We start from the raw sequence: 24632 nt of genomic DNA, 5'->3' as shown, positions 1-24632 counted from the left end.
GCCAAAGAGCCGCATGTGGCTCGCGAGCTGCAGTTTGCTGACCACGGCGGAGGTTGCTGGTTCGATTCCCAGTCAGGGCAAATGCCCAGGCTACGGGCTCAATCCCCACTGAGGGCCGTGCAGGAGGCAGCCAGCAGCAGACCAATGATTCTCTCTCATCATCGATGTTTCTGTCTCTCTCCCTCTCCCTTCCTCTCTGAAATCAATAAAAATATTTTAAAAATAAAATAAATAAAAAGAAACCCAGGTCCCTGCTTCCTTAGGAAGACAATGACTAGTGAGAAAGAAAATTTAAAAAAAAAAGTTTTCCAAACAGCATTTCTTCCCTTTCCTATGCCTGGAAAGTCAGTACGAAGGCAAACTTGGCCCACGCTCCAGTATGCAGGTGTGAGCACTAGGCCCACACTCTCAACCCAGCGCTGGCAAATTCTACTGGGATGATCCAACATCCGCACCCCACCCCCACTCTCCAATAATCACCTTTCCTTTCAAACTAGTTCCTCTTCCTCTTTGAAAAGTATACCCTCGTCCTTCACAATAGCAGACTTCCGACCGGAACCTAAATGGGGCCTGCGTGAGCTCACACCTGGACTATGGCAGCGATCTCCAAGCTGGGCACGTTGCCTCCATCCAGTCCCCATCTAATCCAGGCCGCATGCCTCCATCCTATGCCTCTTCCGATGACTGCTTTGATCAGTCACCACCCTGCTTTTGTAAAAAAAAAAGTCCACAGATTCCTAGGGCCTCTAATTAAATACACCATGTTAGACTAGCTAACGAAGCCCCCGCCGATGGGGCGCTCATGGGCTTTCCCAGGTTTATGACCATTATCACCTCACATGAACTTTCTGATGCAGCCACTGTGATTGATTCTCCTTGGCTGCGTCCTGCAGGCTTCCCTCTGAGAATGATCTATCTGTGCCCCTCTTTTCTTCTTAAAATTACTTCCAAGTCTCAATGTTCAACTCAAATCCCAGCCAAATCGCTCATGAAAATGGCTCAGCCCAGCCTAGCAGAAAATGATTTCTTGGTCCTCATATCTCTTTAGGTACCTGCGTTATAGCAAGGCATGCCATATTGTGTTACACCTTTTCCCATGCATATTACCCATTTGAGGGTAAGGTCCTGGAGGCAAGGACCCTTTCTTGGGCAGCACAGAAATCCTATATGATAAAAGTGTAGTATGCAAATTGCCCCCTTGACTGGAAGGTCATCCGGGAGTTCAACCAGGGAGCAGGGCCGGCCAGGGGAAGGGAGGGAGGCCCAGGTTGGCAGCCTACAGCCTCTAGGGACCCTACCAGTGCACAAATATCGTGCACTGGGCCTCTAGTCTTCCAATAAAAAGCTAGTACATAAGCAAAGTAATACTCTTAGAACAACTTAATATTTTCATGATATCTCAAGGTCATTTTGATGAACAACAATTACTGTGTTGTAATACAGTCATGTCCACAAGGTCAAGTGAGTGGGCTATCCTATTAGGAAGCAATTTTAAGGACACTAGGAAAAACCATCCTCCAAATCAGAAAAAGTAGAAGAAAACTGAGTTAATTATCAAAACCCTGAAAAGTAGCTTTGGCAAAGATGGAAATGCAGAGCAAAACAGGGAGATTTTACCAAGAAATGAAAAACAATAGAATATAAAAACTTCTGGGGAGGAAAAGGTAAAAAGGAAAAGAATGTAAGAGGCTTTAAAGGAAATAAAAATGCATCTTGATATGAATATGATAAAAATAAAATGAAAATATAGAATATAGAGAGAATTAGTTATTTAATTTCTATCTAATTATAATACTTTATTGTTTAGGTACTGTCAGAATTGCAGCCACATTGGAGAATATAGTTAGGAGTGATTCAACAATAGTAGCTAAATTTATGCATAACTGTGTAAAGATTTTAAAATTTCTTCAAACAACAGAAACTTCAAATAGCCACAAGAGCGTTCAATGGTTGAATGTCAACCTATCAACCTGGAGGTCACAGTTCAATTTCCGGACAGGGCACATACTCGGGTTGTGGGCTCGATCCCCAGTGTGGGGCATGCAGGAGGCAGAGGACCAATGATTCTCTCTCATCATTGATGTTTCTACCTCTCTCTCCTTCTCCCTTCTGTCAACCTATCAACCTGGAGGTCACAGTTCAATTTCCGGACAGGGCACATACTCGGGTTGTGGGCTCGATCCCCAGTGTGGGGCATGCAGGAGGCAGAGGACCAATGATTCTCTCTCATCATTGATGTTTCTACCTCTCTCTCCTTCTCCCTTCCTCTCTGAAATCAATAAAAAATATATTAAAAAGAAAACAGAATTTCACTGTGAATAGATGAAAAAATACAGTGGGGTCCTGAGTGTTTTCCAAAGCATATAGTTTCAGCTTAAATGCATAGAAATTGTTTAGGATGAGACCAGGTGTCCTTCAGCCAAGTGTCGTGTTTCAATAAATGTCTTCACACAGGTGGACGATAACCTTGATTTCACTAAGTAACACCTTGGTTTACATCTCGAGAAAAACAAAAGCAGCATCATGCTAAGGAACTTATTTGCTGGAGGAAAACCTCTCTCATGTCCGAGCCCTCCCATTGAGTTGCTCGGTTCCTTGTTGTTGGCTATGATCACCCACCCAACCAAGTCTTTGATGCATCTGAGAGTCTACAGAGCTGCTGCCCTTGAAAAACCTTCCCTGGTGCTTTTACTACTCAATAAAGAAAGCATTTATCCAAAAAATCAGTGCTGCCCCACGCCCCTGGGTAACAATGTCCCATCTATTTTGGTAATGGCTCAAAGACACGGCTCCCAGACGACCCACGATCTCCACGGGGCACCTGTTTTCTTCGGTTCATGCAAGTGAAAATGAGACAATATTTCCAAGGGCAATTGTGGGCTCCTGCAATGCTAACCCTGGACGGACACTCAGGATGAGGCAGAAGTCACTGTTCACAGCCCCGGCTCCTCATTTCAGACACGGAGATGTCTTGCATTACTGCTTGCTCTGATGTGGGACGCATTTGTCCGATGGCACCCGGGACCGAACTGGGCAGCGCCTGATGACAGGAGGGGAATTTTCCCAGTTTTGTCAGGAGCTGGGGGAGTGAGCTGTGCTGAGAGGGAGCCAATCAACCTGGAAGCTGTAGGGTTTTTTTGTTTGTTTGTTTTTAATCTTCACCTGAGGATATTTTTCCACTGATTTTAGAGAGAGTAGAAGAGAGAGGGAAAGACAGAGAGAAACATCAATGTGAGAGAAACACATAGATTGGTTACCTCCTGCATGTGCCCCGACCAGGGTTCGGGCCAGAAAGGAGCCTGCAACCAAGGTACCTGCCCTTGACCACAATCAAACCCGGGACTCTTCAGTCCACAGGCCAACGCTCTATCCACTGAGCCAGACTGGCTAGGCCTGGAGCTGTGGGTTTTAAAGCCGGCTAATAAGAATGATGGAGCCAGGTATCACATACCTCCTGGCGACTTCTCAGAAAGTCCTGGGCTCTGCTTCCTCATTGCAGACTCTTTTGTACAATTAGTGTGCAGCCGTATAATTTTCTCACTCGCTGCCTAATAGAACCTCGCAGCTAGCTGGCGGGGGGAATGACAGGGTGGATGCAAAACTCCAGCCCGGAGTGCCGGTGGCTAATTTGTGTCTTTCTTTCAGTCACTTAATGGACTTTTACAGTTTGGCAGTGGAAGGGCTGAGGGATGTAAATTAGCCTGGCATCTCAAAATAAAAGTATATGTCAGGTCTCCTCTCCGACTCCCATGGCTCACACATAGGCCTGCTATGGTTCCTGGGAGGTACCCCCTTGTTCCCAGGTGCAGACATCACAATTTTAACACCCATTTCAAAGCATCCCCATATCTCCCCCAACTGTTTTAATTTTATGAACAGAAGCAAGGGGGTGGCGATGACCCGCAGGGCATTCCAAGTGGGGATTATCCAATTGCTTTCCAACAGTAAGTGATTTAAAAATAATGGCATTTCCTGAGTATACAATTACTGAGCATTGCAATAATCTGTAGTATTTTTGTTTTAAATGCCCAAATCAGAAAAAAAAAGAACAAAAGCCCCCTGTCTATGGTAGTGAAGGTTTTTCCACACAGAGATCACTTCCCCTTCTCTCCTTCTCTTTCTGGTTTTTAATGCTTTGTTTCTAGCTACTTTCTGCTCATACCACTAGTAATTAAAAACAAAAAACACATGGGGGGGTGGGAACAGCTGGGGAGATATCAATGGGGGAAAATGGAGACTTGTGTAATACTTTAAACACTAAAGAATTTAAATTAAAAAAAATAATAAATTAAAAACACACACATACAAAAAAATACTATCTATAGCTGGGATTATAATATGCATGCGAGTTGAGTGCTATCTTTTTTTGGGGGTGGGGGGCGTAATCCTCACCCAAGGATATTTTTCCATTGATTTTTAGAGAGAGTGGAAGAAATGGGGAGAGACAGAGGAAGAGAGAAACATTGATGTGAGAGAAACACATTGACTGGTTGCCTCCGACATGTATCCCAAGCAGGGCCAGGGATGGAACCTACAACCAAGGTACACCCGCTTGCCCGGAATCGAACCCAGGACCCTTCAGTCTGAAGGCTGACACTCTATCCACTGAGCCAAACCAGCTAGGGCTACCCCAAATTATTAATTTTAAAAAACCCTAAGCATAGTCAATTACACATAATAAAACTCAAAACAATCCACCGATGGTGTGTCATTTGGCAAAAAGCAACACAGATTTATAAGATATTAAGCTTCAAGGAGATCCTACATTCCAGTTGGTTCCGCCCCTTGGTTTCGTGCAGGCCACATAGACACATGGACGAATATGTACTGACTTACACCTGACCATCTTTACAAAGATATGGGCTAGTTAATTGCAGGAAAGACTACAACGCAAATACCCTGACATCCAGTCTAATATTCCTTAAATGAACCCACTAAAACTGACTTATCAATACCTAGAATAAACATTAACAGTGCCAGGCATTCGTCTATGTACTTCATTCACATTGTTGAACCCCCATTCTGCAGATGAGAGAATTAAGGCACCAAGACAAGAGGTAACTCACCCAGCATCACATGGTTAGCAAGTGCCTGAGCCAGGACGCGAACCCAGTCACACGGGATGCAAAGTCTGTGCTCTTGACTGATACTTGCCAGAGGGGAGGGCCTTGGGGGTTGGGTGTAAAGGTGAAGGGATTAGTAGTACAAATCTGTAGTTACAAAACGATCATGGGGATTGGTAAAGTACAGCCTAGAGACGATCATCAATAATACTGTAATAACTATGTATGGTGCCAGGTGGGTATTAGAAATACCAGGAGGAACACTTTGCAAAGTACATGATTGTCGCCCTAGCCAGTTTGGCTCAGTGGATAGAGTGTCAGCCTGCGGACTGAAGGGTCCCAGGTTCAATTCTGGTCAAGGGCACATGCCCAGGTTGCAGGCTCGATCCCCAGTAGGGGGCGTGCAGGAGGCAGCTGATCCATGATTCTCTCTCATCATTGATGTTTCCATCTCTCACCCTCTCCCTTCCTCTGTGAAATCAATAAAAATATATTTTTAAAAAGTATATGATTGTCTAACCACTGTGCTGTGCACCTGAAACTAACACAAAATAACATGGAATGTCCGCTGTCATTGAAAAAATAAAATTTAAAAATAAATACATAGTTCCGTGCTCTGAACTATGATGCAACACTGCCTGGCTCTAATCTTTTGAAAGTAATTGAGTGTTGCTTGGCACAGAGATAGAAAATGGAATTCCTATCTGCTGAGAGGGAGCTTTGTGTGGCTGCCGCCGTTGCTATTGCTGATGGTTGGAAAGGAAGTTGTGATGCCCCGAGAAGCAGGGTGAGGGTGGATCTTGGCATTGTCTTTGGCTGTTGTCAGACTTACGGAGCAGGGGCAGCTGTGGGAGAGGATAGGGTTGCTTTTAAGAGAATGGCATCTCTCAACACCTCCAAAAGAAATCCCTCAACTTATCTCGGCACCACCATGGTTTGTGGCTGTAACTGCACAGAAACCAAACAGACCTGTCGTCAAAGCAACAGGTGTCAGGTTGTAAACAATATAATTTAAAGATCCCAAAATAATGCTATTGTTCATGATAGAAAAAATAATAATCCGCCACCAGGAAGGCAAGCTCTGAAATGCATTTCAAAGAGAATCGTGTGTATAATAAAAATACACTCGCTGCTGAAAATGATGGAGAATATCAAGATCTCTTATCCAAGTTCCGCAGGAATGCAATGTGTTTAGCTTTGGCAGGATGCTATCTTCTTGCAAAAGACACTGTGGTCCTGCAGTGTGGGATGTCCCCTACGTGATGTGTACAGTCTCTTCATTTTTTAAAATGTTTTATTGATTTTTAGAGAGAGACGGAGGGAGAGGGAGAGAGAGATGGGAACATCAATGAGGGAGAAACACAGACTGGCTGTCTCCTGTACCACCCCTACTTGTGATTGAGCCTGCAACCCGGGCATGTGCCCTGACCAGGAATCGAACCAGAGACCTCTTGGTTCATGGGTTGAAGCTCAACCACTGAGCCACACCAGCAGGGCCTTCATTTTTGAGTTCCTATAGTGTGGAGTTCCTGTCACAGGAGTCTTCATAAAAGACCTCAAAGATGACCTGTCACAAGAAAGGTATTATATCTGAGCTAACCCTAACCCGCCCCCCTCCCCAATGTGTTGTGCTCGGTATTCAACATCAACTTTTCAATGTTCCTTTCCTGCCTACAAATTTTAAACAATCTGATATAAATTTGCTTATATCTCTTTTAAGACATATGACTATAAAAAGGGGGGTGTGGGGGATTGTTAAAAAATACACTTGGTGAAAGAAAGAAATGTTAAGTCTCATGCAGTCACTACCTTTGGATAGAAAACATTTCTATGTGTACATTTATTCCAATGGCCATTTGGATATTTTAACATCATTCAAGGGCCATACAAAATGACCAACTTACAACATCAGCCTGCTACATTTTGGTCAAACATTTAATTAACTAATGGCTTGGCAGGGCCAGAGCAAATAATTTCAAGGGCCTTATATGGCCCACGGGCTGGACGTTCCCCATCCCTGGAACTAACAACTGAAAATCCAGTGGCAAAATGAGGGTTAGTGGGTAACATCCAGGGAACTGATACAGAAAACTGTGGTTTCCTGAAGAGTTGAACTCTCAAACTTCTTATGTAGGGGATTTCTGAAAATGGTTTATAAAAACATAAAATATTGTTAAGACTTACTTCTGCCCACCCCCTCTTTATAAACCTTTACTATCATTGAACTATAACTTTGGGAACATTCTTACAATTCACTATGTTGAAAAACTGAATAAAAAAAAATTTGACCATGGCCCTGACCGGTTTGGCTCAGTGGATAGAGCATCGGCCTGCGGGCTGAAGAGTCCTGGATTCAATTCCAGTCAGGGGCATGTACCTTGGTTGCGGGCACATCCCCAGTAGGGGGTGTGCAGGAGGCAGCTGATTGATGTTTTTCTCTCATCGATGTTTCTAACTCTCTATCCCTCTCCCTTCCTCTCTGTAAAAAAATCAATAAAATATATTTTTAAAAAATTTGCCCATGGACTAAAAACCTCTCTAGAAAAATTAATTCTAAAATTATCTGATACTTCAAAAGCTTTTAAAGTATACAAGGCCAGGTAGGAGCACAGGCCTCATCACATCATTATATTATTTATAGATGTGAGACTTCAGGCACAGAGAAATAACCACTCAACATGCGTGGCACATTCTAAAAACTAACAGATCCATTACTGTGATGATAAATGAACAAATTCTTCATCTATTACAGGTACAACAAAGGCATTATATTAAACTCAAGAGAAGGAGAACAAGGAGGAGGGAGAAGAGGGGAAGAAAAAATAGGTACAATAAGCACTAGAGAGGATGCAGGGAAGTTGGACCCCTGTTGGTGAGGTGGAAAATGGTGCAACCATTGCAAAAGGCAGTATGGTGGGTTCTTACAAACACTCATTGATTCCAAGAAGTGGGTCTGCTAAGTTAAAACTAAGAAAAATAAAACTGCAAATGATGCTATTTCCCGAGACATCCATTCACATATTGTACATTCTCAGCCAACAAAGAAAGTCTGCGCCCTGGCTGGTTGGGCTCACTGGATAGAGCATCAGCCTGCGGACTGAAAGGTCCCAGGTTCGATTCCGGTCAAGGGCATGTACCATGGTTGCGGGCACATCCCCAGTAGGGGGTGTGCAGGAGGCAGCTGATCAATGTTTCTCTCTCATCGATGTTTCTAACTCTCTATCTCTTTCCCTTCCTCTCTGTAAAAAATCAATAAAATATATTTAAAAAAAAGAAAGTCTGCAGCACTAAATTTTACTATTGAAATAAACACTGAAGATAGCTGTTAAAATAGCAGGCGTAGAATAATAGTTCTCATTCATAATTTAGCAACATTAATGAATTTCAAAAAAAGTAGACATAACTGGCATCCAATGCCAGGAAACACACACACACACACACACACACACACACACACACACACAGGAAAATATCAGACTTACAACAAAAGCAAGCTCTGAGTTAACGCAAATGAATCCTAGACAATATTTCTTTTGAAAATATTACCTCAATATTTAATTGAGTACTGCATCTGCCCTTATAAATCACTGAGACTCTTCAAGTCAACTGAGGCATTGCCGTAGTATTTTGGATTTTCATTTTAGAACATGTTAGAGATTTAAAGCTCCCATGTACAAACCAGGCTAATTACTTTCTCGGAAAACGAAGTTAAATAGAAGTTAATGTATTATGTTTCCTTGGGAAGATCCTATGATGTAACAGACAATGTGCAAGTACCTATTTCCTCCTGTGCTGCACACATTCTATTCTAAGACCAAAATAGCTCTGATGGCAAAGAAAAGGCAATGTCTAGGAATGAGGCTCCAGGAATACCCCCCGTTCAGGAAAGAGTCAGCAATTCAGGGTGGAAAGAAGTCAGGGACATCAAACCCATAGGCCATGCCCATAGCCTTTAGCATATGACTAGCAGGCAAATGCTTAATCTTTTTTTAAAAAATATATTTTTATTGATTTCAGAGGAGGGAGAGAGGGAGAGAGGGAGAGAGGGAGAGGGAGAGGGAGAGGGAGAGGGAGAGGGAGAGAAACATCAATGATGTGAGAGAATCAATGATAGGCTGCCTCCTGCATGCCCCCCACTGGGGATTGAGCCTGCAACCCAGCACATCCCCTGACAGGGAATCGAACTGTGACCTCCTGGTTCATAGGTCCACGCTCAACCACTGAGCCACACTGGCCGGGCACTTTCCATATTCTTATATAGAAATAAAAACTTCTGGGAGGCTAGGGTTTTGTGTATTAACAAATGAAATGTGTACTGACTTTTTTGGATATAAAGATATTTTTCTTCTTTTGCCTCCATAGCAAGGGTCCAGTAGATAAAAAAAAAAAAGAATTTCCACTCATTTATGAATTGAGGCCAAAACTAGCATTAGAAGAAAAATCAGAATAAATTAATAACCCTAGGAAAATGACGTTGAAATCATTGCCTCTATTGTAACCCTGTTGGATGATAGGTTAGAACTGTCAAAGTCTTCTAAAAAATGATTGGTCAACAGAAAAAAACAAAGAAACAAAAAAACTCACCTTGATTTTTACCTAGCTACATGCTGACCTAATTCAATCGTTGTCCAATGATAACTTGAAAACAGTCAATAAATAAAATGTGGCTTTCTGGTTGACTTTCACTGAAATCTATAATTAATTGCCTTTCACAACCAGAATATCACATCCAGCTTTGAAAAGAACAATTCTCATTATTTTTCTCAAGATGTGCTCTGGATATATGTTCTTTTGGCTCTCAGTGTAAGAAGTATTTTTCCCAGCTTTTAAAATGTATATGCATTACATATTGTATAACCACCCTTAGAAATAAATTATCACAAGAAATGAAGATCCTACGGAGGAGCTATGCCCTGTGACAAGGCCTTTGGGCGCAAGTCCCTTGGTCAAGTCAATGAGAGTAGAAAGCCTCTTACATAATGCCCTGGCCACAAGGGCTGGGAGAGCGTGGGAAGACTTGGTCTTAAGGCGAGTTGCATAATCCTGTCTCATTCTCTGGAGCTTTTTAAAGGGAGAAAGAGAGAGGCAATGATATGTCAAAGATAGTTTGGCTGCAATCCTGCCCGAAGGCTTGACAATGGATTCTATGGCCATTTCAAAATCTGGATAAGAATCCATGATAAGCCCTAGCCAGTTTGGCTCAGTGAATAGAACTTCGGATTGCGGACCAAAGGGTCCCGGGTTTGATTCTGGTCAAGGACATGTTCCTGGGTTGCAGGCTCCTCCCCGGCCCAGGCCCTGATCATGGCCCATGAAGAAGGCAACCAATCGATGTGTTTCTCTCACATAGATGTTTCTCTCTGTCTTTCCCTCTCTCTTCCACTCTATAAAAATCAATGGAATATACCCCTGAGTGAGGATTAAAAAAAAAAAAAAAGAAGAAAGAAACCATAATGATATGAGAGATTCGGGCCATCTTCAACATCTTTGGAGTTCAGATGCCATCACTGCTTGGCCACAGAAAGGAGGGGCTGTTCCGATCTTCCTTATAATTACTGCCCTGATTATTACATTAGACTTTCACAATTTAATCCCTTTATGTGCCTCACTGCCTCTCTGGGGCTAAGTAAGGACCGTGGTGGGTCGCCTGCCGAGGGAGCTAGCCGCGTGGCCTCACCCAGTGCGCCCAGCTGCCAGCTCCAAGCACAGCCAGGTGGGCAAGCCCAGAGCGCTAATCTGGACAGTGACATCTCTGTCTCCCGCTCAGAACCCTTGCAAGTTGCTCTCTCCAATACGGAGCGGAGCTGAGCATACACATCAATGCCAAGATCAGCCTGAGCCCTGCTCGGCGAGGCTCCTGGTTGCGTTTCAGCATCTGAAGGAAGACTCGGGCACAGAATTCCCACTGCTTTATCCCAGGGATTGCTCAGTCACTGCTGCAGAGCTAATAATATCGAAGCCAGTTGATTTGTTTAAACAACTCTAGGAAAATTGTTTCAAATACTTGTTCTATCTTTAGGAAACATACTGAGGACCAAAGAGTGTAATCCACCCCCCCGCCCCCCCCAAAAAAAAATACCTGGCTTTCTCTCAAGGCATTTGTATGTGGAATTTAACCCCAACCCACCAACCTTTGGAAACAATGTTAAAATAAAATGTAGATAAAAATAAAAGTCCAGCCAGCAAGTGGCCTGGTACACAGTAGGTTCTCAGAAAATATAGGGTGTCCCAAAATAATGTATACACACACTTTGAATAATTATAAAGGCAGTGTTTATTAAAATACATCTCATTTTCAAAACTGAGCTATCAGCTGTTAAAGTGTGTATACATTTTGGGGGAACACCCTGTATTTGTTGAGAAAGCGGGAATGTTTTTCATACTGAGAACTTCCTTCATATGTCAGAATACACAGTATTTGTTGATTTATCCCAAATTATTTGCTTATCTTTATGCAGCTAGATCCAGAGCTGTGTATCCCAAGTTAACAAAATCAAATCACCAACATTTAAATTTTAGCTACTCTGTGTCCTCAGTATCCTAACACTGTGGACAATGGCTGGTAAGCACCAAAGACCTGAAGTGTGCTCCATTACCGAGTTTTGCAGTTTTATAAATGGGCTAAAGAGATGTTTTCAGCCCAGCCAGTGTTGCTCAGTGGCTGAGCGTTGACCTATGACCCAGGAGATCACGGTTTGATTCCTGGTCGGGACACATGCCCGGAGTTGCGGGCTCGATCCCCAGTAGGGGGAGTGCAGGAGGCAGATCAATGATTCTCTCTCATCATTGATGTTTCTCTCTGTTGCTCTCCCTTCCTCTCTGAAATCAATAAAAACATACCAAAAAAAAAAAAAAAGATAGAACTAAGACAGTGAAACTTGATGAATAAGGATAAGAACTAGGGAAACCAACCAACCAACCATCACGTGAGGTTGGAAGAGGGTAGGGGATCCCCAGTTCCCAAACTAACCTTGAATCGTCCTCTTAAAGAACGCCTTGCAGGCTTCACACGACGCGACCCCGTAGTGGTACCCAGAGGCGATGTCCCCGCACACCAAACACAGTCTCTTGGGCATGGAGTTGAGCATGTATTCACACTTGGTCTGGGGGTCCTCCACGATGGTGCTGGAGCAGTCGTCATACAGTTTCCTGACGGGCCCGCTGCCTCCCAGGATGGGAGCGGAAGGGTAGAGAGGCGGTGAGTCAAGTCCGTTCTGGTGGCCATTCATGGTTGAACTGTAGCTCCCACTGGCGTCTGAGGAGCCGCCTGGGCTGTGGTGGTTGACGCTGTCCGTCAGGGAGGCCGGGCTGGAGGGTTCCGTCTTGATGAAGGACGAACAGCTGGAATCAATGTGTCGATCTTTGTTTGACATTCTGCAGAGAAGCCTGGGATTCAGGGAGAGACAGACAGAGGGAGAAAGAGGAGGAGAGAGAGTCAAACACAGCGACCAAAAGAGGTAGAAGCAAAGAGAAGGTAAAAAAGTAAATGGAGAAAGTGAAAGGGAAGAATAAAAGGAAGGAAAACAAAGGATTCATATGGTAAAGACATTGCCCCTTGTGAGAGCGCTGCCTAAGACCTAGGGATTTCCCATCATGCGTTCTCTAGTCAGTATCTCTTGTTCTACAAGAAGAGAATCAGCAGAAGGCCATGTCAGGGCTACATAAAAATGCCCAGGCAGCCCATGAACAAAAGGTCTAATGGGTCCAATTCCTTTAATTGTACTTTTCTCTTGGCGAACAACAGGCAAGATCTGAATCAACTCTCTAGACCAGGGGTGGGCAAACTTTTTGACTCGAGGGCCACAATGGGTTCTTAAACTGGACCGGAGGGCCGGAACAAAAGCATGGATGGAGTGTTTGTGTGAACTAATATAAATTCAAAGTAAACATCATTACATAAAAGGGTATGGTCTTTTTTTTTTTTTAGTTTTATTCATTTCAAACAGGCCGGATCCGGCCCGCGGGCTGTAGTTTGTCCACAGCTGGTCTAGTCTCTAAATCAGGGGTCCTCAAACTTTTTAAACAGGGGGCCAGTTCACTGTCCCTCAGACCGTTGGAGGGCTGGACTATAGTTTTAAAAAAAACTATGAACAAATTCCTATGCACACTGCACATATCTTATTTTGAAGTAAAAAAACAAAACGGGAACAAATACAATATTTGTATTTGCATGTGGCCCGCAGGCCGTAGTTTGAGGACCCCTGCTCTACATGGACCCATGGGAGAGGAGTGATCTGCAGAGTCCGCATCATGTCTAAAAGCGCATCTATTTTCTCTCTACTTTTCCCTTCCACTTTCACATCCTGCAATCATTTTCTCATGAGCAGAACCTAACTTTTATTGTCAAGACTGAACCGATGAGTCTGTGGCTCTGTGATTACTATTTGTCAGCCCTCTTCCATGAGCATCGCTGTGCTTGTTATTGATCTGAGACACATAGGAAATGTATCCTCAGTCACTTTGCTTCTTTATTCAAATGGTTCTATTTCACATGGACCATTGTAGAAAGACATCAAGTATAAAATGTTAGCCGATGTGTAAAGATTACTTCCTGGAGCCCACAAATGTTAGTGAAATGATGACCAGCACTGATGAATAAACGTGTGTGTGCGTGTGCGTGTGTGTGTGTGTGTGTGTGTGTGTGTGTGAGATTTGCCACTGTTGGAGAGATGAATCAGCAAAAGCCATTTGAGCCTACGGTATACTTGTGCCCACGCCCATAAATCTGATACTTTATATTCAGCAAAGTAAGAAGGCATCAAATTTTGTGATGGGGAGAAAAAAAAGAGATATGTGATGGTCCCCTTTCCTCCCCATCTTGTGGTCTTTTAACATGAAACCTCCTGGAAACAAATGTGGACATCTATGGCGACAAACTCTCTTATCTAGAAGGAACATCCTGCCGTCTCCCTTGGTTGGGCCCATCAGCGATTCAGTTTCTGAAAAGGTAATTAGATGAAAAGATATAATGGGTCCTATTTTCCTCCCGCTCAGCCATAGTGCAAAACCCCTTTTAGCGAAGCCCCTAAGAACCTTCTGAGAGCCCACTATAGGAAGGAGAGGTGACAGTTGAGAAAGGGACTAAGATAATTGCTTCCCAGTGGAAAGTTGATTTATGGGAATCCCACAGAGTAATGGTCACTCGCCAGAATTTGGGGGAGCAGCCAAATGAATGCAATTATCTCCTTCACTATAAATCCAGTCATGTTTGATCACTGCACAGATTTCATGCTCTCCTCCACACCCCTCCCCCACTGTTCTGTTACTTTAAAGTGAACAAAAATATGCCCTAGCCGGGTTGGCTCAGTGGATAGAACATTGGCCTGTAGACTGACGGGTTTGATTCCCAGTCAAGGGCTCATATCTCGGTTGCAGGCTCCATCTCAGCCCCCGGTTGGGGAGTGTGCGGGAGGCAACCAATCAATGTGTCTCTCTCACATCGATGTTTTTCTCTCTCTCTGTGTCTCTCCCTTCCCTTCCACTCTCTCTACAAACCAATGGAAAAATATCCTCGGGTGAGGATTAACAACAACAAATATAATAATAAAGTGAACAAAAATATGGAATTTCCTATCAGGAAATGTTAACTGTCCCAAGAAGACCATCCCAAGAGCAAGCGTTTGCCTCTTAATCAATATATTGCACCGTGGACATTGTATTCTGCTTCCTAAAGTTAAGCAGGATCAGGGCGTAAGAAAAGCAAATGGGAAAGAGAAAGCCCCCCAAAGACTTTGCTTGCGGCCCACCCGTCTGTGTTGTCCTTTCACAAGAACCAGAAGAAAGAACCACCCCCTCGCCAGCTTGCACGGTGCCCGCTCCCCTGCATGTGCGGCCCGTCCCCGTCACTGTAGTCACCGTTAACGAGCGCTGTAATTAATAGATCGCTCTCCTGGCTCCCCGCACGCACTCGGGGCGAAGCACTTTTCCTCGAGTCAACGTTTGAAAGAAAGCGGGTCGGCGCTGACTTACAACAGCCCTGCAAATCCCTTTTAATTTAGAGCACTTACCCCACCACACTCCACTCATTACCTTATAATTACTGGACTCTTCGCACATACATTACGATCTGAGACCAGAGTTAGAAGTTATTAGGGTATTAAAACATGGCTGTTCCCTTTCCTCTCTCCGGCTCTGAATTTCTCACAGCTATGACAATTAACTCTTTCAAAACTGCCCGGCAATACCATGTCCTATTTTGTTTTTTAACTATATTTTTACTGAATTCAGAGAGATAGGGAGAGGGAGAGAGAGATAGAAACATGAATGATGAGAGAGAATCATTGATCGGCTGCCTCCTCCATGCAACCCGGGCCTGTGCCCTGACTGGGAATTGAACCGTGACCTCCTGGTTCATGGGTCAACGCTCAACCACTGAGCCACGCAGGCTGGGCTTAACTTATTACTTTAATTATAATTATTTTAAGTGGTCCATGGTTCTTTTCAGACATGAACAACCTCCTTCATGTACACCTTTTGCCCAATTAAAATCATAATAGCCACGCTGCCATGTATCAGTGCTTGTAAGGTACCAGGCACTAGTCTGAGCACTTCACAACATATTACCAGATTTAATCCCTAAGACAACCTCGGGTCTGACTCCAAAGCTCAGTGCAGCCATGTCTTGAAACCAACAGACATTTTAAAGGTGTGCACTGGTTTCTTAAAAATGGCCAAGCAAGTGCAGATGTCTCATATGGATAGCTATTACTCCCACAGCTCAGCCATGAGCAAAAAGGGGCTGTTGGGGACAGCACACTGGCTGGGGGGTGGTCCCTGTAGATCCCCTCTCCAGAGTGGTAGCGACACCTAAACAAAACCTCCAAAGGAACACAGTTGACTCCTAATGACGCCTTAGCTCATTACACTGAACACTTCCTCGGCACCATTACATTATCCGCGAAAACTACGGCGGGTCTTAATTCTCTCCCTCTCTGTCTCTGAGATTCTATAGCTCTATTATTCAAGCCTGAAATATTCACAACTATCTATAAATTCAATTGTCAGCTGGTGGGTTTTATTCTAGACTTCACTTCAATCTAAAATTAGAGGCACTAAAATTCGCATTAACTCTAAGAGGAATGTAGTGAATAAGACTTTATTTCAAAAGAACACCTTTTTGTCAGAAAGAGCCATTTTCAAGATGATGGCTTTATCTGCAGCCAAAGAGAATAAGCCCAATTCCACATTGTGCTGTTAACGCAGAAATTTCAGGTCACATTGGATTAATAAAAATCTGAATTTAGTTAAGAATTATGCATAGAAATAGCGTGATGAAAACTGTGGGAAATATTTATTTTAAAGCCTAAGTATAGTTGCTTTTATTTTAAGAGAAATGATGAGCCCTGGTTGGGTAGTTTAGTTGGTTAGAGCATCATCCCAATATACCAAGGTTGTGGGTTCGATCCCTGGTCAGGGCACATACAAGAATCAACCAAGAAATACATAAATAAGTGGCACAACAAATTGATGTTTCTTTCTCTCTCAAATCAATTTAAAGAAATAAAACGATGAGTAGCACAAGGAAACAAGACTGTGATTTTCCAAAAACCTTCTCTGAGTGAATACCCTGAAATCAAACCAGGGGGAAAATAATTATGTAAAAAAAAAACCACCACAAAAAAAGCAAACCCCACAAACATTTAGAAACTATATTTGAGGGGTTTAACAGCCTTCCTGAGACCGGGTAATAAATGTCAGTGCTTTGAAGAGCATTTTCAACAATTTGAGATAAGACACAAATAATTCTGATTTCCATGCTTCATCATAGGAACTCATTGCCTAGCCTTGCTTAAGGGTCCGAAAAGGTAAATTTTATCTTTGGTGTTAGACACAAAAGATCAGGCAAATAAAACTTCCTGGTTGCTGGACCACATAAAAATGTAATTTTTGAAAATTAATTAATGGTGTGTCTATGTGTACCTGTATAGAGAGAAAGAAAGAATAAGAATCAAAGATAATCTGTAGTGAATATTCAATTTATATTATAATCATCCAGCAAGCTTATTTGTTTTCAGTGTCTAGATAGATCCAGGTAAATGTGTGATCTTGAGTGAACTGCAGTGAATTTTCTCAGACCTGCGTATGTGTCTGGGGGTTCCATATTTCCCAGATGGAACTAAAGCATAGCCAATATTTTAATTGTCAAATGCTGGAATATTACACTGGTTTATATATTATCCCAGACATAAAAATGTAAGTTCTTCACAAACAGTTATATTTTATATGAAATTCAACTTTATTTGCTACTTTTGTTCCCTACGTAAAAAATGGTGCATAAAATTCTCATAAGAAACTTATGCACAGGTCTTCTTGATTGTCCTGATTGTAACAGGAGGCAAGGATTTTTGAAACTTTTACTATGTCAGTGACAGACACCTTAATAGGCTCAATGAATGACAACTAAACAAGTCACTCTTTTTTTTTTCTCTTCCTTGTCATCCTTAAGGGCTGAAAAAGGTACCCATCCTTATAAATTCCAAACACATTGTCAATTTATATTCAAAAATTGTATGCAAGTTTACAAATATGAGAAAGAAAAGGGGGAGAGAGAGAGAGAGAGAGAGAGAGAGAGAGAGAGGAGTCCTTAGCTCCCTCACTGAATCACAGAATATCAGAAGGTTACCAGATTCCACACCTAATCGCTTACCTATTCACAATGGGAATGAATCTAGGAGCACTGGATTCAGAATCTTCCACCTTCTGAAATCACCAGATTAATGATTTAAGTAATTGTGTTAAAAAAAAGCTTTAATTAATTAATTAGTTTTCTTTTCATGCTTTGGGGGGGAGGGGGGTTCCTCCAAGACTAACGAGCGAGGCCCAGGCTACAGAGACCAGGACCTGAGCAGCACCCTCGCAGCCCGAGTTACAACTTCCCGCAGCTACTTTACAAGAGCTTTCAACTAATCGCCCTCCGAAGTGGCAAAATGCGAATCGCTTCAGAACAAAACGGGCAGCAGCAGCTATTGTCAGAGCCTGGTGATGGCGGAGAAAGGGAACGCCGGCTCGTGAAGTGCCGTGTCAGGCAGCCACTGTGCAGCGTGTGATTTGAGCAAACATGACTACTTTGCGGAGACAGGGTGTCATTATGGCATCACAGTAATACGCTGCTTTGACAACTGTTGGCTCTAACATATCATCATTGCATTAAGGTACACTGGCTTAGTTGGGGAAGGAAGAGAAAGGATTTTTTCTTTTAATAAGAAATATCTTAAGGTCTGCCTGGTTAACCTAACGGAAGGAGATCATTAGTTGTAAAGAAAGAATTGTAAATCCAAACCCACACGCTCAGGAAGATTGAAACACGCGTTCACATGTATGTATACACACATGGGTATAATTTTAGGCCTTTTAATTTTTTAAAATTTTTTTTGTTAATCCTCACCAGAGTCTATTTTTCCATTGATTTTTAGAGAGAGTGGAAGGGAGGGGAGAGACACAGAGAGAGAAACATTGATGTGAGACAGATACATCCATAGGCTGCCTCCCACACATGCTCCAACCAGGGCCAGGGATGGAGCCTGCAACTGAAGTACGTGCCTTTGACCGGAATTGAACTCAGGACCCTTCAGTCTGCAGGCCAATGCACTATCCACTGAGCCAAACCGGCTAGACCAGTGATGGCGAACCTTTTGAGCTCGGCGTGTCAGCATTTTGAAAAACCCTAATTTAACTCTGGTGCCGTGTCACATATAGAAATTTTTTGATATTTGCAACCATAGTAAAACAAAGACTTATATTTTTGAAATTTATTTTATATATTTAAATGCCATTTAACAAAGAAAAATCAACCAAAAAAATGAGTTCGTGTGTCCCCTCTGACACGCGTGTCATAGGTTCGCCATCACTGGTCTAGGCCAACTTTATGCCTTTTAAACTAAGTGTTGAGGCCCATCTATTGAAACAGATTTCTACAGAACAGGCTGCTTCTGATCCTTTGAACAAGTAACTTATGCATTTTGTCTTAAAGGCTCTTTCCCACCGACTCTATCACAAAGAAGAGGAAGCAAAGGGTTCCCACCAAGCTGGTGCTTGCGTTGCTGACAAGAGATGTAGCTAAGCCGTCTGGGGACAAGGGACCAGCTCCCTAAAATGACAACTCAGAGCATCTCTCAAAGCGGAAAGCTTTCCCAAGTCTGTGAAAGGCTGTGCACTACACCAAAAAGGGACATTTTCGATAAATATACAACAGACTGGCAACTCATTTCTGGCCAGTCATCGGAAGGAAAGCACCCCATGAATGCAGGGTTTACAGCTGTCAGTATGCGCAACACAGGGTTTATTCCTGCATTATTATTTAATAATCACTGTGTTATTTTCCATGTTGACCTACTTTTGCCCCACCCTGTGTAATTTCATCCTTAATGACAACGGAGAAGGATCCCTCCTAGACCCCCAACTGCTTTTCGGGTTCTGGAGTTCAGTGACCTTTTCTCTCTTAATCAATTTTGCTATGACCTTAGGTTGGTCGACTGTCCTGGTTTAGTCACTAACATCCCGTGTCCTGGGAACCGGTCAGTTTCAGGCAAACAAGGATGGTTGGCCATTCTATCCGACACACAGAGACCTATAGAAGCATGTGGCCCCACCCTTAGCATTATATCCGAAACAAAGGAGGGAAATGGAGAATATTCGTTTTCAGCAATGAAAGCTCAGAACGAGAGCATGAGAACTGTACGAATAAGAGTCTGCACCCTAACAAGACTGGGAGTGTGATAAGCATGTAAGTCTTAGAAAGTCCCTGTAGAGACATTTTACTACACCCCATGCGCCAAGACCACTGCTGATCGCCTGTGAAGCTACCCAGACTTTTAAAACATATCTTTTAAAAATATGTTTTTGTTGGTTTTTAGAGGGAGAGGGAGAGAGAGAGAGAAACATCAATGATGAGAAAGAATCATGGATCGGCTGCCTCCTGCATCTCCCCTACTGGAGATCGAGCCTGCAACCTGACCAGGCCTGTGGCCTGACCAGTAATCAAACCTTGACCTCCTGGTTCCTGGATCAATGCTCAACCACTGAGCAACACCGGCCAGGCCACCCAGACTCGTTCAGATACAGAAAACTGGTTGCTTACATTTGTACGGCCAGGTGATTTCTGATGCTTCCTGGTTGGTAAACATTATTAATGGGGCAGGGAAACGGTCCTGGGGTATCACGCTGTGTCTTTGTACGTGATGATGGCTGACAGTTTCTGTCTTTAAGGATTTGATCTGAGGCACAGGTGCTTCGTGGTGTCGTTTATCCCCCTCTTGTTTTCCTGGACCCATTTCAATCTGGGGGTGAGCATCTCTTGTTTATCGCTCTAAATACAGTAAGTGAGCCGCTGCCAGATCAATGAAACTATTAAATGCATAATAATGCCGGGTAATCGCATACATGATGTTTTACGTAATTAACTGCCGGAGCATTCCTTTACTGTAATGGGCACTCATGTAGTATAGAGCAGCTATACGTCTGTAAAATATACACAGTTTATAGGCACTGTGATTCTGCTCAAAACTCCTGCTAATCATCCACATCACATCGGCTCTGAAGGGAGCGCTCTCCTCCATGACCAAGTTCAAATCAATTCTTATGACATTACTTTATAACTAACATGATATTTAACTGATGGTGGCCATTAGCTATTACGCAAATTGCACTCAAGGACTCTAACAGTAGGGGGAAAATACCATTTCGTTTAAACAAACTTCTGCCATGTAATCAATATTATTGAGGTGAATTAAGTGTTCTAACAAGTGTGTATATTTGCCCTAATGCAACTTAATTAACTATATCCTCACAACTGCCCAACTCCGTGACGTCAATGGATGTTAGAAGAAAATGTCAAGAAGTGCCTAGTCAGGCCCAGCTGACGTGGATCCGTGATTGAACATCTACCTATGAACCAGAAGGTCATGGTTTGATTCCTTGTCAGGACACATGCCCAGGTTGCAGGCTCCATCTCCAGTGTGAGGCGTGCAGCCGATCAATGGTTCTCTCTTATCATTGATGTTTCTGTCTCTCTCTCTTCCTCTCCCTTCCTCTCTGAGATCAATAAAAATACATTTTTAAAAAGTGCCTAGTCAGAAACTCAGATGCACAACAGATGTAAAACCAGCATTTTATCTCTGAGCCCTACAAACAGTTCTTTCCTTACACAAGCTGCTCTCTTGGGACCAAAGAAGGCCTTTGGAATAGTGGACCCTACGTCAACTGACTTGGTAGTTGCTTACTGAGGTAGTAAGTGCCTCAGTGTGGACCCGGCCACTACCCCCAGGGCGGGGTGACATGGCCCTGGTTCCCAGGTGGGGATCCCTGCTGGGAAGGAAGGTGAGTGTGGGGTAGAAACTACAGGGATAAATCATCAAAGTGAAGCTCCCAATCTATGCTGAGTGTAACCTTTATTCCGTCGCAGAGATTTACTATGCCCCGAGCAGCCCTCTTCGGCAGTCAGCTTTCTGGAGGAAAGAACGAGTCTCCTACTTCCACAAATCTCTGGTCTTTCAAACAGAAATATGGATCAATAAAGTTTGCTTGTGTTCAGACAATTCGGTGTTCAAGCAGTCAAGGAGCGCCCGGAAGGAAGAAAGCCAGCACGCCAGGAGAGGACTGACAGCTCAATGAAGGCCTCTCCCCGCACCCCAACCCCTCCGTCATCTCGTGGGAGGAGACATAAACAGACAGCCAACTCAGAGGAAGTCTGTGCCCTGATCTTTCTGAATCACGATGGAGCATAGATGCGTTACACACACTCTCTGTGATGGAGTTCACAAATCAAATCCAGGTCAATGCAAGCCCGGGCTGCCTGCATCCCCTTTCCTATTCTGTTTGCTACACGGAAGCAGGAAATAAAGAGCGCTATCAGGTCTTGATGTGAAGATATGGAGATTGGAGTATCGATGTCACCTTCTACTCATTAAGAAAATGTTTTGCCAAAACAATTACAATGACCAGGAAGCCAGCTGCCTCGCTCGAGACAGGCCAGGTCATTTGGACTGGAACTTGAAAATGTGCCCTGAAACAGGGAAATGCAGTGGTGAGAGAATCTCAGGGCTGAGGAGTCCTTGTTGGAATGAAGGTTGCTCCAGACACACACGGACATTTCTCTTGTGGGGAGAGTCACAGTGCAAGCAGAGATCAGAAACCACACCTCGGCCTGTCGGACAGCGTTTGCACTATATTTATACTTTGGACTTAATAGCTGAGTCTGCACTAGTTCACATCTGGATGCCAGCACAGCTGGTCTGGGCTAATGAACAGAAGTTATGATTATATTCTCTGGCTATCAGGGGCTGTTCAGCCGGAGTAGAAGTTGGGGAGGCATTAATCCTAAGACTTCTTCCTCTGATCTCTTTTTCTAAACATTGCAATGAGCTACACGAGCCACTATTTGCAGGTCTCTCTCTCTCTCTCTCTCTCTCTCTCTCTCTCTCTCTCTCACACACACACACACACACACACACACACACACACACACACTTTAATTCAAGCCGTGGAAATTACGAAGGTTTTGCTCTGTGGCCGACCGGGTTTTGTAAGAAGGATTATTCAGCAGTGACACAGCACCCAGCGAAATCAATGGAAGCCACAGACAATTTCCGATCAGAAACAGTTGCTAGTCGTTTGTCATTCAAAGGTCCCCAAACATGCAGAGAAAATGTCTAAATCTTCTCTGCAATTTAAAAAAACCGATTAAAGAAGAAATAAGCACTGCGCCAGAGTTCCCACAGCTTGCATGCCTTTCTTCTCCCTTCCCTGGGAACCTGGCCTGTGAACAGCATTGGATGGAGTAGCAGATGTGGGCCAGCTCCAGAGCCCGCACTGTGGGCCCCGAGACAAGTCATGGCACCACTCTGACCCTCAGTATCTTCATCTCTACAATGAGAGGATTCGCCTACATGCTTTCTAAAGTCACTTTCTGCCATTTTTAAAAAGCTACATTTTACTCAAATGAAGACCCCACCTGCCTGTGGTTTAGATTAGACCGGAGAGCAGGGGCTGTCGCATTAAATCGCACTCCCCAGGCTTCCATTTCCTTAGGGGTTACTGCACTCAGCAACCATTTGGGACCATGGCAGTGTGGGTAGTGTGTGTCTGTGTATGTCTGTGTGTCTATGTATGTCTGTGTGCATCTGTGTGCATGTGCCTGCATATGTGTGTCTGTGTGCATGTGTATCTGTGTGCATGGGTGTCTGTGTGCATGTGTCAGTGTGCATGTATGCCCGTGCACCTATATGCATGTGTGTCAGTGTGCATGTATGCCTGTGTGCCTATATGCGTGTGTGTATGCATGTGGTCGTGTGTGTATGTGTGAACTACATAAAAATGAATCATTACAGAAACAACTTGCTACATGATAGTGAAACTGCAGCAAACACGTTGAGCTGAGGAATCCTGCCCCATGGGCTGCAAATGGACAAACGGAGCAGGGATCACTTGTAGGGAGTTAGGGAGCAGGCCTCTTGGTTTTTCCTAGAAATGGCTCTCCTTTTGCTCATTACGTGGCTTTGGTGGGAGGCGTTGGCGGAAAGGGCAATTCCCTGCAATCAGTGTTTAAGTGAATGTTTGTCCCTGTGCGTGACACCACGCTGTCAGCAAGCAGCGGGGAGCCCGCGAGTTGTTACATTTGATTTGAGTGCCAGTAGGAGGCCTCATTTCTACCAACTGTTCGTCGCTTGCTCAAAGAATCCTCTCTTCCTTTCTGGAGTGATTTCCCCCTCTCTTCTATTTCCTTTTCCTTGATATGTCGGAAGCCCAAACGCCACGTGGGCTGGTAAAGAGGAGACCTCGGTTCTTGTCTCTGAGCTTCTCCGACTGGAGAGCCTGGACATAACGGGTCCAGGCAACTTGCTCTCCTCTCGCCCTCGGAGTCTCCGCATCTGAACTCTGATTTCCTAAATCATCCCAAGGTCAAGGCAGACACACACGGGCTCTGCCACGCTGTGCTCACATCTTTCTGCTGGGCAGGACTTATTTTAGCTGATGGAGCAGATATTTCTATAGTCTTTATTATAAATTTTTAAAAAAAGTGTTGCCCCTCGCCTTTTTGGGCAATTTTGTTGCAATCCTTGCTATTGGGGGGGGGGGGGGTTACACCTTTAAAATTCTTTCTGATTGATCATTTTATAGCAGCCCATGAAAGTCCTCCTTAAAGATGATCATCTGGGTAATCAGGATTCTCAGAGTGCCTCTGACAAACACCTTCTGGTAATGAAAAGCATCTTTAGAAACAAAAGTGTAGAGGGGAAAAAGGAGGAAAAATCCCTCAGAGATATGACAAAGATTCATGCTGAATGGAAAAGTAATTAAAACCAAAGAGCTAACACTGTAATTAAGCACAAATTTTTTTTTGGGAGTGGGGGGGCAGGTGACTCTGCTTTTCCAAATATGACAAGGCGCTGCGTGAAAATGAAATGGGAGCAGGTCTCGGTGAGTGGGGCAGGGAAGCCGTGTCTTTAACCAGATCAAATTCTCGAAATTGGCTGTCAGGACGGCGCGGCGGTGATTTATACCCGTCTATCAAGCGCGAACAGGAGAGACGGAGGGCACGAGGCAGGCTGCTGTCGCTTCCATTCGCAAAGAACC

The 24632-nt window shown here is 43.8% G+C and overlaps 1 protein-coding gene across 6 annotated transcripts in view; it reads right to left on the bottom strand.

Annotated features, from left to right (window-relative positions):
* Positions 1-24632, bottom strand: part of ESRRG (estrogen-related receptor gamma) — a 460216-nt gene that overhangs the window by 119039 nt on the left and 316545 nt on the right. For all 6 annotated transcript variants that reach the window (XM_014528049.1, XM_014528050.1, XM_014528051.1 and 3 more), the window contains one exon: positions 12034-12449. In XM_014528049.1, coding sequence (XP_014383535.1) covers positions 12034-12449 — 416 coding nt within the window. The remainder of the gene's footprint in view (positions 1-12033; positions 12450-24632) is intronic.

The sequence above is a fragment of the Myotis brandtii genome, unplaced genomic scaffold, assembly GCF_000412655.1.
Source record: "Myotis brandtii unplaced genomic scaffold, ASM41265v1 scaffold612, whole genome shotgun sequence".
Taxonomy (NCBI): Eukaryota; Metazoa; Chordata; class Mammalia; order Chiroptera; family Vespertilionidae; genus Myotis; species Myotis brandtii.
This window is presented reverse-complemented; position numbering and strand designations above follow the sequence as displayed.